General features: G+C 39.3%; 1 protein-coding gene across 1 annotated transcript in view; it reads right to left on the minus strand.

Annotated features, from left to right (window-relative positions):
- Nucleotides 1-16451, minus strand: part of LOC133612713 (cysteine repeat modular protein 2) — a 60648-nt gene that overhangs the window by 19894 nt on the left and 24303 nt on the right. The window contains exons 5-8 of the mRNA XM_061970366.2: nt 10226-10371; nt 5269-5463; nt 2249-2335; nt 1976-2177 (exon numbers count right to left, since the gene is read on the minus strand). Of these exons, the coding sequence (XP_061826350.1) occupies nt 1976-2177; nt 2249-2335; nt 5269-5463; nt 10226-10371 (630 nt within the window). The remainder of the gene's footprint in view (nt 1-1975; nt 2178-2248; nt 2336-5268; nt 5464-10225; nt 10372-16451) is intronic.

Below are 16451 nucleotides of genomic sequence, written 5' to 3' on the forward strand. Positions count from 1 at the left end.
TCCACTATGGACTGGACTCTCACAATATTATGTTAGATCCACTATGGACTGGACTCTCACAATATTATGCTAGATCCACTCGACGTCCATTGCACCAGTCGCCCGGGGGGAGGGAGGGTCCCCACATCTGCGGTCCCCTCCAAGGTTTCTTATTGTCCCATTGGGTTGAGTTTTTCCTTGCCCTGATGTGGGATCTGAGCCGAGGATGTCGTTGTGGCTTGTGCAGCCCTTTGAGACACTCGTGATTTAGGGCTATATAAATAAACATTGATTGATTGATTGATTGATTGAAACATTGAATGTGTCTTTTTTTATATTATTCTTCCACTTGTCTCTATCAGGTGGGTGATAACCATATTGACCCGTAAAAGTTCATATGGTGATATTCTCTGACGGTTTAGGATTTACTCTGAACAACAGCTTAGTGTTTAGGTTTGTTATCTAGCGATCTTGTATCTTAATCTGCACACTTTGGTTCGTGTGAAGGGGGCCCATCCCTACGGGTTACACATGCAAATCAGCAGGTGGCGCCAAATTATTTATCTTAAGTGAGTCCGAGCTTTTCTTTCCGTCATTCACACACACAAAGGTGACCTGGAGAACATGAGCCTTCTGTACATTTCAGAATTGAATTAAGGATGTTTCCAAAATATCAATACTATCATCAGAGATGCAACGTCATCAAGCTACAGCAAATTAGCTAAGAAATATGATATCCATTTTATTGCCATCTACCATATTTTTGTTTTTACAGCAAGTTATATTATTTAACTAAATAAAAAAGCCTTCAAAAGAACTCTTCCGCCGCCTTTCTTTGCATCCAACCCGATACTGTACATTCTTGGTAGTAACATCATGTTCTTAGCGCAATCCACTATCCTTTCTTGATGCTATCTGCTTTTTAATATCAGCATAGCCATGTGAGATGTTTGTAATCTGTGCAAATATTACAGCGGACATCAGTTACAACAAGTTCTAAGGATCCGCAAATCCTCATGTGACGTCATAGGTCAACCGGAAAAGTAATTTAGTTATCCGCGCTAAAATGAAATAAGCGCATCCTTGTACTTCGCACGTAGGTGTGAAAATACAAAAAAATGAACTATTTGGGAAATCAGTGCATGGAAACGTAGTGATTGAAAAGTTTCTTAATTGCAAAAAGTATGACTAAAGTGGTGAAGCTGTATTTTCATTTTAAATACAGTTTATTTAGGTAATATCGTGGAGGGGGCGTGGCCTGCGGGCCTGCCGCGAAACGGGGTGTGCAAGGATCGGCCTCGAAGACAGCGACAGGTGAGTGGATGGCCCAGGTGGACCTTGTTATCTAATCACCTGTCGCCTTTATTAGCAGCAGCCGGGACGAGACAGTGTTGGAGTTGGAGTGGGAGCCAGAGAGAGAGAGAGACAGGACCAAAGAAAAAGACATTTTGCTGGAAAGCAAAAGGCTCTCAACATTTATGCAAATAAAACAGTGTTGTACCCTGAAATCCGGGCTCTCGTGGCAGTCCGAGGAACCCACTAGAGGGCAACCTCCACAAATATCTATATATATTATTATCATATTTTATTATTAATTCAATTACAATGTATTTTTTCACAGTGCAATTGTATATAGATGTATTTTTCTTCAATTTATATGAGTCACTTCTTTTGCCTCATATTTGATTAGTATTTATTTTGTAATCATCCTGACAATAATCTTTGTGATTAACACATGGTTTCATATCATTCCACAAGGTTTATCCTGTTAAAGTGTAAGTAGGTAAGTAGTAATTATTGGATACAATTCAAATCAAGGGTAAGATTACTAATTCAGTGTTAATATTTAGGTGGGCCCCAAAGTCAAAAATGTTAAGAACCCCCACATTAAACAGCATTGCGGTGCTCAGGGGATGTTTTTCTTTGGCATTGTTACTCAACAACACATAACATAAACAGCATTTGTAGCAATGATGAAAGTGTTATTGCAGCTTACTCTGGGCAATTTGACCAGCACATCCCTTGGTGGAGAAAGAGCTTAAAGCTGCCCTGCTTGGAGCAGCTGATGCAGTTATCGCTGGCGCCCACGCAAGCTTCGCAGTTAGGCGAGCAGCTCTCACACAGCTGAGTGGCGGAGTTAGCGTAGGAGCCGGAGGGACACTGCACCACACAAGAACTTTCCTGGTCCAGGAAATAGCCTGTGACACCACCATGCTCATGAGAGACATCATGTTTGGGATTTAAAAGCATGACAGAAAGTGTTGGTTACCTTCAAAACAAGAGGAACAATCCAGTGGTTGTGGGCCAAAGCAGGTCTTGCAGGACATGTCACAGGTGTGACATTTAGCATATTCAGCTGGAATAAAAAGAGGTATAAAAGTTATAAAATACATGCATCTCATAAATGTTAGCAGACTCCCCACATTTCAGCACCCTTTTTTTTATGGTTTATCTTCTCAAAGCAAAGTACTACCTTGGTAGTCACTTATGTTCCCACCTATTTAGACCACAATTGCTCAGTTTTGAATGATCTTTTGTGCATAATAAATAGAGAATCTTGAGCACCTTGCGATTAGATTCCGATTCTTGGGGTGATTATTCGATTCAGAATCGATTCTCGACCTAACACAATTCTTGTAATATATTATTTGGTATATAAATTATAATAGAAATGTCAGGTTCAAACACTGATGACATCTATTAAACAGACAAAGAAGCAAGGAATTAAACGGAGACAGAATTCAATTTAGCTCAATTGAGGAGAAACGTCTGGGCTGTCTCCCACCACGCTCGGACGAAAGATTGTACGCATCCTCTTTTATTTGGACTTTCCCTGTTTCTAAAGGGACAGGGGTCGTAAACAGCCGCTGCCTTTGGTCACGAAACAGTTTAAAAAAAAGGTGCCTGGAGCGGGGGTCAGGTGCTGCTTCCTCTCCGCTTTGTAGATCTCGGGTCAAGACAAAATCTTCCTGTGGATTACAATACATCAAAGAAACCGAAACCTTTATGTCGCTTCCTATCCTCCACAGTGAAGTTTTACAAGCCTTCTGCTTGGTAAGATCAAAGACAGCTTTTGTCTGCTCGCCGGCAACTCATGGCAGCACAAAGTTTTGTGATAATTTAGATACAATTATTCTGACAAAAAACTTTTCAAAACAGGCTACAGGTTACAAAAGCTCCTCTCGGCTGCTTGTGTACCACTTATACAAGCCGTGTTGGCCTTTTTACAATTACGTTTACAAAAATCACAAAATGTTAACCAATCTAATAAAAGTAAATAGAGCAACCCCATTGAGAAAACTTACAAATTCAATACTTAAAAACAAAGGAAAATCAAAAATTAATAGAAGCAACATTATCAATAATAATAATAATATCAATAATAGTTTGTAATCGTTAAATTAAAACAATGATTCTTAAAAAAACGTTTTGCAAAAAAAAACAACCCCAAAAAACATATATTTTTAAATCGATTCTCTAAAGTTATGAATCGATTAAGAATCGGAATAAATAAAAATTGTTATTTAGATGTGAATACATATTTTTAGCACCCTTAATTTAGATAATAATATATAATGCTACACAAGCTGTACACTGCATACCTCAGTGTCAATTTTGTTGACTAACAATTTCCGTCTTAGTTATTGTAATCAACCAATTTTCCCCTGACTAAAATGAGGCAAATTAAACATTTTAGTCAACAAATAATAAACAGTTAAGTTTAATTTCACTGTTTTGTACTACGTTTGTACCACTGACTGTAGAAACTTTACAGTAACGTTTTTCTGTAAAGATTCCACAATCAGCTCGGGCTTTTAGCTCGGTAGCTAGCACGTTTGTCTCTCAGGTTCGAGTCCCGAACAGAACGGAAAAGCAAAGACCGAACCAGATGGGTTACAGTAGCAGTGGAAAAAGAAGAAATGCCTGAAAAATATCTATTAATATTGATGACTAACAGTTTCCTTCCTGACCATAAAGATGAAGCTACTTTTTTGTTAAACAAATGCTTTGCTGGTTAATTTAAATAAAAGTAATTTCAAGGAAACTTTAAAAAGGCCGTTTTAATATACAGTACAGGCCAAAAGTTTGGACACAGCTTCTCATTCAATGCGTTTTCTTTATTTTCATGACTATTTACATTGTAGATTGTCACATCAAAACTATGAATGAACACATGTGGAGTTATGTACTTAACAAAAAAAGGTGAAATAACTGGAAACATGTTTTGTATTCTGGTTTCTTCAAAACAGCCACCCTTGGCTCAGATTACTGCTTTGCACACTCTTGGCATTCTCTCCATGAGCTTCACGCACACCTGTGAAGTGAAAACCATTTGAAGCTCATGGAGAGAATGCCAAAAGTGTGCAAAGCAGTAATCAGAGCAAACGGTGGCTGTTTTGAAGACACTAGAATATAAAACGTCCATCCCATCCATCCATTTTCTACCGCTTGTCCCTTTCGGGGTCGCGGGGGGTGCTGGTGCCTATATCAGCTGCATTCGGGCGGAAGGCGTAGTACACCCTGGACAAGTCGCCACCTCATCGCAGGGCGAATAAAATATAAAACATGTTTTCAGTTATTTCACTTTTTTTTGTTTAGTACATAACTCCACACGTGTTCATTCATATTTTCAATCTGTAAATAGTCATGAAAATAAAGATTGAATAAGAGGTGTGTCCAAACTTTTGACCTGTACTGTATATATTTTAGTCAACCAAATTCTAGTCAACTAAAACTAAATATAAACAACACAAAAAATAATAATTAGTCATTTTGGCTGACTAAAATATGTAATTTTGTTGATTAAAACTAGACTAAATACATATATGTTCGTCAAAAAACAGTGACTAAAACAAAATTAAAAACTGCTGTCAAAATTTACACTGGGCTACTCTAAAGTATAACCAAATTTTAATTTCTTGTCCCTTCAGACGATATACTGTGATAAAAAAAAATATTGCTGAAATGTGAAAATTGTAAGCACTTTTGCGAAAACTGTACATCGTATAAATAAAATGGTTCTTGACAATAATAGCCTGGCTGATAACATTATTGGTACTTCAGAAGTGACAAAGATCAATGTGGGTGCAGGAGCCAGGCTTTCTAGAACTGCTCCATTAAAGTGGCTCTCAGATGAGAACGTGGGTGTGCCCACTCTGCTCGAGTGCCCTCGAGCAAGACATCGACCATCAGAGAATAAACCCAGTTCGACTCTAATCTTGTGTCTGTCCAATACTAGCAGGTGGAAGGGGAAAAGTAGCCACCTTAATGGCTATGAGGAAGACTTACCATCAAAGTAGTGGCCCAATGGGCAGTTAGCCAGAGGGCACTGCCCATGAAGAGGAGGGTTTCCGGCAAGACAAAGGTCACAGTCTGTAGACCGAGGCCCGTGACATGTCTGGCAGGAGCTGTGGCAAGACTCACAGCGCCACCCAGTGGTGTCAGTGAAGGTCTGCTGCGGGCATTGTTGAACACAATTGTCTCCTAACAGGGAAGAGACAACAGTTGAAACATTTAAATCCACTATGAAAATAAATACATTGAATTATTGTGTGAATGCTCCAAAGCATTTTTTTACACCAAAATTTAAACTATTATTATTATTATTATTATTCAACTTCAACTTCAACTTTTCTCCAGATTTTGGCACACTCTACTGTCCACATTTTTCATCCGATTCAAACCGATCCAACTTTAAACTGTTCAGCCTATTCGGGAATCTCTTGACAAATTCACAGATTTCCCAGAATTCCAGGTTTTCCGGGACTTTTCCCCATTCAAAATGAATTGGCCATTTTTCAAACTTCCACCATTTCCACATTTTTCAAACAATTCAAATCATTCAACATATTCCACTCATCCTGCACATTTTTTCAAGTTCCAAAAAATTCCACGAATTCCCAGAATTCCCGTTTTTTCCAACTCGTTTTTTCACCCTTTTTTCAACCCACTTCAACCGTTCCACCGACAAATCATTCCTTTTAATCAGGACAAAAAACGAAGTTCCCGGTTTTCCGGAAATTCCAGGAATTCCGTAATACCATTTCTCAATTAAACATTTCTCGACCGATTTCAAAAATTCCAACCCCAAGCATTTTCTCATTAACTCATTCAGAAAATTCTAATTATTTTGCATCCACCATTTACACATTTTTCAAATGATTTAAATCATTCCACCTTCAACACATTCCACTCATCCTGCACATGTTTTCAAGTTCAAAAAAATTCCAGGAATTCCCAGAATTCCTCTTTTTTACAACCCATTTTTTCACCCTTTTTCAACCCACTTCAACCGTTCCACCGACAAATCATTCCTTTTAATCAGGACAAAAAACGAAGTTCCCAGTTTCCCGGAAATTCCAGGAATTCCGTAATACCATTTCTCAATTAAACATTTCTCGACCGATTTGAAAAATTCCAACCCCAAGCATTTTCTCATTAACTCATTCAGAACATTCAAATTATTTTGCATCCACCATTTACACATTTTTCAAACGATTCAAATCATTCCACCTTCAACATATTCCACTCATCCTGCACATGTTTTCAAGTTCAAAAAAATTCCAGGAATTCCCAGAATTCCCCTTTTTTCAACCCACTTCAACCGTTCCACCGACAAATCATTCCTTTTAATCAGGACAAAAAACGAAGTTCCCCGGTTCCCCCGGATTCCGTATACCATTTCTCAATTAAAAAATGTTACCACTTCAACATTTCTCGACCGATTTGAAAAATTCCAAATTCATTCAGAACATTCAAACTATTTTGCATTTTCCCAAAAATTCCCTCTTTTCCCGAAATTCCCAAATGTCCATTAAATTCCCATTGGAATGAATGGAAAATTTTTCAAAGTTCCACAACTCCCACATTTTTTTATCAACTTCAAAATATTCAGCTTGTTCAGGAATTGTGTGCCCCCTATCAACAATTGTAAAACAATTTCCTGGATTTCCTAGAATTCTCAGTTATTAGGTACATTTTCCCCATCCAAAATGAATTGGCCATTTTTCAAACTTCCACCATTTCCACATTTTTCCAAACGATTCAAATCATTCCACCTTCAATTTATTCCACTCATCCCGCGCATTTTTTCAAGTTCAAAAAAATTCCAGGAATTCCCAGATTTCCCCTTTTTTCCAACCCCTTTTTTCACCCTTTTTTCTGGTGACTACTCCTTCCACATTTTTCAACCGTTCCACCGACAAATCATTCCTTTTAATCAGAACAAAAAACAAAGTTCCCGGTTTTCCTGAAATTCCAGGAATTCTGTAATACCATTTCTCAATTACAAAATGTTACCACTTCAACATTTCTTGACCGTCCATCCATCCATCCATCTTCTTCCGCTTATCCGAGGTCGGGTCGCGGGGGCAGCAGCCTAAGCAGGGAAGCCCAGACTTCCCTCTCCCCAGCCACTTCGTCCAGCTCTTCCTGTGGGACCCCGAGGCGTTCCCAGGCCAGCCGGGAGACATAGTCTTCCCAACGTGTCCTGGGTCTTCCCCGCGGCCTCCTACCGGTCGGACGTGCCCTAAACACCTCCCTAGGGAGGCGTTCGGGTGGCATCCTGACCAGATGCCTGAACCACCTCATCTGGCTCCTCTCCATGTGGAGGAGCAGCGGCTTTACTTTGAGCTCCTCCCGGATGGCAGAGCTTCTCACCCTATCTCTAAGGGAGAGCCCCGCCACCCGGCGGAGGAAACTCATTTCGGCCGCTTGTACCCGTGATCTTGTCCTTTCGGTCATAACCCAAAGCTCATGACCATAGGTGAGGATGGGAACGTAGATCGACCGGTAAATTGAGAGCTTTGCCTTCCGGCTCAGCTCCTTCTTCACCACAACGGATCGATACAGCGTCCGCATTACTGAAGAGGCCGCACCGATCCGCCTGTCGATCTCACAATCCACTCTTCCCTCACTCCTGAACAAGACTGATTTGAAAAATTCCATGAATGAATGGGACATTTGTCAAAGTTCCACAACTCCCACATTTTTTATCAACTTCAAAATATTCAGCCTGTTCGGGAATTGTGTGCTCCCTCTCAACAATTGTAAAACAATTTCCCGGATTTCCTAGAATTCTCAGTTTTTAGGGACATTTTCCCCATCCAAAATGAACTGGCCATTTTTCAATCTTCCACCATTTCCACATTTTTCAAACGATTCAAATCATTCCACCTTCAACATATTCCACTCATCCCGTGCATTTTTTCATGTTCAAAAAAATTCCAGGAATTCCCAGATTTCCCCTTTTTTCCAACCCCTTTTTTCTGGTGACTACTCCTTCCACATTTTTCAACCGTTCCACCGACAAATCATTCCTTTTAATCAGGACAAAAAACAAAGTTCCCGGTTTTCCTGAAATTCCAGGAATTCTGTAATACCATTTCTCAATTACAAAATGTTACCACTTCAACATTTCTCGACCGATTTGAAAAATTCCAACCCCAAGTATTTTAACTCATTCAGAACATTCAAATTATTTTGCATTTTCCCAAAAATTCCCTCTTTTCCCGAAATTCCCAAATGTCCATTAAATTCCCATTGAAATGAATGGGACATTTTTCAAATTTTCACAACTCCCACATTTTTTATCAACTTCAAAATATTCAGCCTGTTCAGGAATTGTGTGATCCCTAACAGCAATTGTAAAAAAATTTCCCGGATTTCCTAGAATTCTCAGTTATTAGGGACATTTTCCCCATCCAAAATGAATTGGCCATTTTTCAAACTTCCACCATTTCCACATTTTTCCAAACGATTCAAATCATTCCACTCATCCCACGCATTTTTTCATGTTCAAAAAAATTCCAGTAATTCCCAGATTTCCCCTTTTTTCACCCTTTTTTCTGGTGACTACTCCTTCCACATTTTTCAACCGTTCCACTGACAAATCATTCCTTTTAATCAGGACAAAAAACAAAGTTCCCGGTTTTCCTGAAATTCCAGGAATTCTGTAATACCATTTCTCAATTACAAAATGTTACCACTTCAACATTTCTCGACCGATTTGAAAAATTCCAACCCCAAGTATTTTAACTCATTCAGAACATTCAAATTATTTTGCATTTTCCCAAAAATTCCCTCTTTTCCCGAAGTTCCCAAATGTCCATTAAATTCCCATTGAAATGAATGGGACATTTTTCAAAGTTCCACAACTCCCACATTTTTTATCAACTTCAAAATATTCAGCCTGTTCAGGAATTGTGTGCTCCCTCTCAACAATTGTAAAACAATTTCGCGGATTTCCTAGAATTCTCAGTTATTAGGGACATTTTCCCCATCCAAAATGAATTGGCCATTTTTCAAACTTCCACCATTTCCACATTTTTCAAACGATTCAAATCATTCCACCTTCAACATATTCCACTCATCCTACACATTTTTTCAAGTTCAAAAAAATTCCAGGAATTCCCAGAATTTCCTTTTTTTCCAACCCCTTTTTTCACATTTTTTTCTGGCGACTACTCCTTCCACATTTTTCAACCCACTTCAACCGTTCCACCGACAAATCATTCCTTTTAATCAGGACAAAAAATCCCGGTTTTCCCGAAATTCCAGGAATTCCGTAATACCAACAATTGTAAAACAATTTCCCGGATTTCTTAGAATTTTCAGTTTTTAGGGACATTTTCCCCATCCAAAATGAATCATCTATTTTTCACACTTCCACCATTCCCACATTTTTCAACCTATTCAAACCATACCAACATCAACACACTCAATTCATCCTGGACATTCAAACTAACACTTTCCCAAGTTCCAAAACCAAATTCCGGTTTTCCTGTAAATTCAAATGCTTGAACATTTAAACCATTCCAACATTCAAACTAATCTTGGATATAATACTACATTCTGTCAGCATTTCACTTTAACTTCAGAATTGGAGCATTCATACGCAATTCCTTCAGGAGTTGCCTCATCTAGTTGTTATTTTTGAGGTTATATTTATTTTTATATAATTTTAATAAGATTATGTGACATTTATCTTACCTACAACATTTTTTACAAAGAGAATACAACCTAACATGCCAATTTAAAAGCAAAAAGCCATGATTTGCATATCAGATCTTTCCCATTTGCGCACACAAACTTGATTTGCAATCCAAATGAAGACTCGTGACTGAGTGTCAACTGAATATTGCCACCTACACAGTGACTGCATGTAAAGACACTATAGTACTGCGTTGACATAAAAAAAAATGGTAATAAGAGGAGAAAATGGGAAAAAAAAGGCCAAATATGGTACCATATAAGAAGTAAGCAGGCTGGCAGGCAAGGCAGCGTGCGTCACTCCTACAGTCTGTGCAGGATGTGGGACAGGACAAACACACACCCCTGCTCCAGTCCTCATATGTGCTGCGGGGACAGTGCTTGCGACACTGGTGTCTGAAACTGGGAAGGAAAAAAGTTAATAAACAACCCGAGTGTAATACCAAACATAATATTTACGCGTACTCAACAGTAATTTGTCTAATTCCAAGCAAAGTCTATGCGAGCAAAACTGTTCAATTAATTATTGACCAAAAGTTTTGAAAGCCAATATGTTGGCCTATTGTGACATTTTAAATGGACCTTTCAAAGTGACACAATAGAAGATGAATGTTGATGGAGGCAGTTGCCGCCCACATCAAATCTGGATGAAATGACACCTGCAACTGTTTTGTTGGCAATAGAACTTCCATTCTTTTTTTTTCAAACATGTTGTGCTTATTTTTTTCCCCCCTCTCGTACGAAAAGTTAATGGCCATTTTATTTGCAGCTCAGAGGGTGACATTAAAGGGGAATTGCACTTTTTGGGGGGGAATTGTGCAAATCATTCACAATCCTTATGTAAGACAAGAACACATTTATGTTTCTTTTTTTATGCATTGTATTTTGTAAACTAGCAAATTCCCACGGAAATTTTAATGGGCCTGCTATCTGTACCCCTGGACCTCTGGCCGGGGGTCGTCGGAAGCCGCCATACTTTTAAGATGGTGCCGAGTGTCTGAATCCGTGAGTTTTAGGTGTAACTGTACAAAATGAGCTACAGAGCTAGCCTAAAACATTAAAGTTAAAGTAAAGTACCAATGATTGTCACACACACACTAGGTGTGGTGAAATGTATCCTCTGCATTTGACCCATCCCCTTGTTCACCCCCTGGGAGGTGAGGGGAGCAGTGGATAGCAGCGGTGGCCGCGCCCGGGAATCATTTTTGGTGATTTAACCCCCAATTCCAACACTTGATGCTGAGTGCCAAGCAGGGAGGTAATGGCTACCATTGTTATAGTCTTTGGTATTGACGATTGTGTTGTAAGGAGTCTTAGAACATATGGCAGACTTGAAATAGACTGGGTCAAGGGGGACAGCAAGACTTATTTTTTTTGACTTGTGCAGTGTGATTGATTGCGGGGGACATAATAGCTATTACCGTGGTAGTAACCTCTATCTTTGTTACAACTCAGATCTGAACCATTGGCATCGGAAGCAGACAACATACTCTGGTAAGTGGTGCCCATCGTCCCTTTTATGTTGTTTTGGGGGTTGACCAGACTGATACAGACTCTAAAGAAATTATTAAAATTAATGTCCTTGAGAGGGCGTTAACTACCTCTACACCCTCTGTAGCACCTAAAGTACCAGACGAAACATTAGCTGAATAAAATAAGACTATAGGAGATACAAAAGAAGTAACTCTAAATAATGGATATATGTAATTATCTGCCTCCGTCAATATGTAAGCATTAGCATGCTTACATTAAAATGTAAAACTTAAAATGTGTGCTAACGATGGCATGCTAACAGTTATCATGTCTCACATAACAAGTAACACGGCTGTAAGGTATATAGCTGCGGAAGTAAAGAAAAAAGTGAAAAAACAGCAAAAAAAAGTTAGCATGCTAATATTAGCTTGCTAGCATGCTAACGTTTGCATGCTAACAGTTAACAAGTGACACGTACCAAGTTATTTGACTCTGGGGTAAACGGAAGCAAATTTAGCTAAAACAAATATCATGCTTATGTTAGCATGCAAGCAAGCTAACACTAGTTAGCTTGTGTCGAAGGTAGACAAGTGTGTGAACAAAATGAGACGTTAAGCACCGAGCTATGTGAAAGTATGGCTGAGCTACAAGAAGAGGTAATCTTGTCTTTTTGGCGTTTGTCTCAGAGCAATCGTTTATTAAAAGGGTATGTACCCATTCAATTGGCCCAATTTTTTTTATATTTGTGAATAGCGTCACCATGGTAACAAGAAATGTTGCCAACTTAAAGTACCGCCGTAGGCGCGAGTGAGACCTTTCCGACGGTATAACATATGTGGGGGTTCGTCGGCCGGTTCGTCACGTATTAAGCATAAGAGAAACGTGCAGAACTATAATAATAAAAGTTGAAGTATGAGGAATAACAATATGGGCTTGCTGGCATTGCAGCAAGCCCATAATAAACGTTACCAAAAGTCAACTAACAAAGGAGCCAATGAGAGTCGCTCTATTACGCCTATAAAGCGCTGTAAAAAACCTACATAAATGTTTTGTTGTAAGTATATATGTAATGTAGTAACAGGCACATTCATGATCTCATGTCATATTTAGGTATTTTGCTCATTTTAAGCATACGGAGGCATATTCATTTTACAGAAGCATCACAACATTTGCTTCTCCCTTCAACAACAACAACAACACTATTAATCATGACAGATTTAATGGGAGCCATCAAAGACCACTTTTGGACAAATGATGATCTGGATTAGTATTGTGGGCGTTCTGACGATCAGCATATAGTTTGCATATTAATTAAGACAGAGACGCAAAACAGGTGCAATCCACTTTGCATACATATATATATATATATATATATATATATATATATATATATATATATATATATATATATATATATATATATATATATATATATGTATATACATATATATATATATATATACATATATATATATACATATATATACATATCTACATTTAAATATATATATATGTACATCCATATATATATATATATATATACATACATATATACATATACATACATATATATATACATATACATACATATATATACACACATACATGTATATATACATACATACATACATACATATATATATACATACATATATATACATATATATATATACATACATATATATATATATGTGTGTATATATATATATATATATATATATATATATATGTATGTATATATATATATATATATATATATATATATATATGTATGTATATGTATATATATATATACATATATTCATACATACATATATATACATCAGTGGCGTGTAAACTAGAGCCTCCGTGTTTGTTATTTTGTAGTTTCATACAGTATAGGCGACATTTATAAACCCTCGGTTACACTTTTTTAAATAGATTCAATCTTGCACGTGGAAAGTTGAAGTGAGGGCTTTAGTTGATATAACACTCCCGTCAGGGGGTGCATTAATCCAGCACAACAGCGGCGCATGGACTTCATTTATAAGTTAAGGTAAGACCATAATAACGTTTTTTTTAATTAAATGTGCTTTTTTGTGTGCTACAGTTTGTATGTGTAAAGTTAAAGTTAAGTTAAAGTACCAATGATTGTCACACACACACTAAGTGTAATGAAATTTGTCCTCTGCATTTGACCCATCCCCTTGATCACCCCCTGGGAGGTGAGGGGAGCAGTGGGCAGCAGCGGCGCCTCGCCCGGGAATAATTTTTGGTGATTTAACCCCCAATTCCAACCTTTGATGCTGAATGCCAAGCAGGGAAGAATGCTGGTATGAGCTTTTAAACATAACCTGTTAACTGCTGCCAATCAAATGGTGAATAAGATACTCTTTAGGGTTCATATGTTTGTAAATCTGACTGTGATGAAGTCAGTGCCTCACCAGCCATCAACCTCACCGCACGTCACTGATATACATACATATATATATACATACATACATACATATACATACATACATGTATATATATGTATGTATATATATATGTATGTATATATATTTACATATATACATACATTCATACATACATATATATATACATACATATATATATATATATAGATGCGCGGTTTGCGGGCACAACCGCGGAGTCCGCGGATTATCCGCGGATCGGGCGGATGAAATTAAAAAAAATTAGATTTTATCCGCGGGTCGGGTCGGGTGGTTGAAATAAAAAAAAATTAGATTTTAAATAGATTCAGGCGGGTGGCAGTTAAACCAATTCGGAAATATATATACATAGTTAAATGTTGTTACCCACATACGAAAAACGAGCAGGCACCTGCAGCATATGCCACAACAGAAGAAAGAAAAAAAAAAAGAGATGGACACTTTTACGGAGCGGAGAAGGGACGCCTCGCCGGGGTCCGGGACCGAGGCCCCTTCCCCCGAGAGGGCCCCACCGGGAGCCGTAGCTGAGGCGATCCGCGAGAAGGGCCCGACGCACGTCCAGGGTCACCACCGCGCCCACCGCACCGACACCCCGCCTCGTCCGCCTTCGCCGCGGCCAGCGTCACCCGCAGCAGGTAAGCAGCTTACCTGCCCGCCACCCCCGTGGCCGGGGGCTCGTAACAGGGGTCACTCCGCGCGCTCCGCCCGCGCAGCTTACCTGCCCGCCACCCCCATTGCCGGGGGCGCGTAACAGGGGTCACTCCGCGCGCAGTGCGCTCACGAAAGGGGTGGGGCTCACCCTGGTTGATATAGACAGCAGCTGGACGGTGGCCATGGAAGTCGGAACCCGCTAAGGAGTGTGTAACAACCCACCCGCCGAATCAACTAGCCCTGAAAATGGATGGCGCTGGAGCGTCGGGCTCATACGCGGCCGTCGCCGGCAACGAGACGCGCTTGGAGGTGCGCTCAGCGCGGCTCCCATATGATTGCGCACTGGTGTGCGTCTGGGTCGTGACAGCGTGGCACGCGAATGTCTGCATTGCATTGGATCAGTCTCCTTTCTTTAACAGGCAAAAGCTTTATAACCTCACTAATGCCTTGCATCGTCTATATTAGATATATAACAACGGGCGGGTGCGGGCGGATGCGGTTCTGATCAAATGTTACATCGGGTGGATGGCGGATGGTTGACGACTTTCTGATGCGGTTGCGGATGAAATAATTGCCTATCCGCGCATCTCTAATACATACACATTTTACCGACCAATGTGGCCCCTGAGTAAAAATAATTGCCCATGCCTGATATAGCAGCTCAAGCTGGTTAGCTCTATGTCAATCAATCAATCAATGAAAGTTGATTTATATAGCCCTTAATCACAAGTGTCTCAAAGGGCTGCACAAGCCACAACGACATCCTCGGCTCAGATCCCAGGGCCACTAAAAATAGTTTGTCTGCGTTAGCCTCTATAATAACAATATCGCTAAAACTTGGTTAATATTCAGGTCACGAGATGTAAATGCAGTATTGTTGGTGGTGAGAAGACAAGAATCAGCTGCCAGGAGGAGATCGTTAGTGATTTGTTTACAAGTGCTGTGCAGGGTCACACCAGACTGGAATTTAACAGTATGTGGGAGTGAAGCTGGGAGGAGACATTTTTTATCAAGGATGAATGGTAAATTTGAAATGTGACGAAGGTTGTTGAAATTATTTGGATCTGAGACAGGTTTTTTCACAATTGGCGTTATGGCTGCTGTTCTGAAGGCTGAGGGGAACATTTCTAGGTGTGAGGGAAGAATGGATGATATCAGCGATGAGGTGGATCAGTGAGGGGAGGCAGGCTTTAACCACAGCAGTGGGGAAATTATCTAAATGACAGGTGGATTAATAACACATTCATTCAATCACAAGCTGATTCAATGTTATTGAATAATAATAAGCTTCAAAACATCGCAACTTTTGCTGCAACTTTCTGAAAAAGCTGACACAAATTCAGGCGTTTAGGGCTGCAACAATAAAAATAAAAAAAGTGTGAAAGATTCTGGAAGGACTGACTGCAAATGAAGAACTACTCTTATTTTCTTGTGATAGAGTGATTGGAGCACATACTTGTTGGTCACAAAAAACAATCATGAAGTTTGCTTCTTTTATGAATTTATTATGGGTCTACTAAAAATTTGAGCAAATCTGCTGGGTCAAAAGTATACATACAGCAGTTTTGCTAGATACAATTTAATATGAAAAAAGACAACCACAATGTATCCCATAGGACATTGCTTACATGTCCCTTGGCAAGTTTCACTGCAATAAGGTCTTATCTTTGTCCATGTGATGTGAGATGAAACAATAATTGAGCTGTTTGGCCACAATACACAGCAATATGTTTGGAGGAGAAAAGGTGAGGCCTTTAATCCCAGGAACACCATTCCCACCGTCAAGCATGGTGGTGGTAGTATTACGCTCTGCGCATGTTTTGCTGCCAATGGAACTGGTGCTTCAAATGGGACAATGAAAAAGAAGGATTACCTCCAAATTCTTCAGGACAACCTAAAATCATCAGCCCGGAGCTTGGGTCTTGG

The sequence above is a fragment of the Nerophis lumbriciformis genome, linkage group LG10 (genome assembly GCF_033978685.3).
Source record: "Nerophis lumbriciformis linkage group LG10, RoL_Nlum_v2.1, whole genome shotgun sequence".
Lineage (NCBI taxonomy): Eukaryota > Metazoa > Chordata > Actinopteri > Syngnathiformes > Syngnathidae > Nerophis > Nerophis lumbriciformis.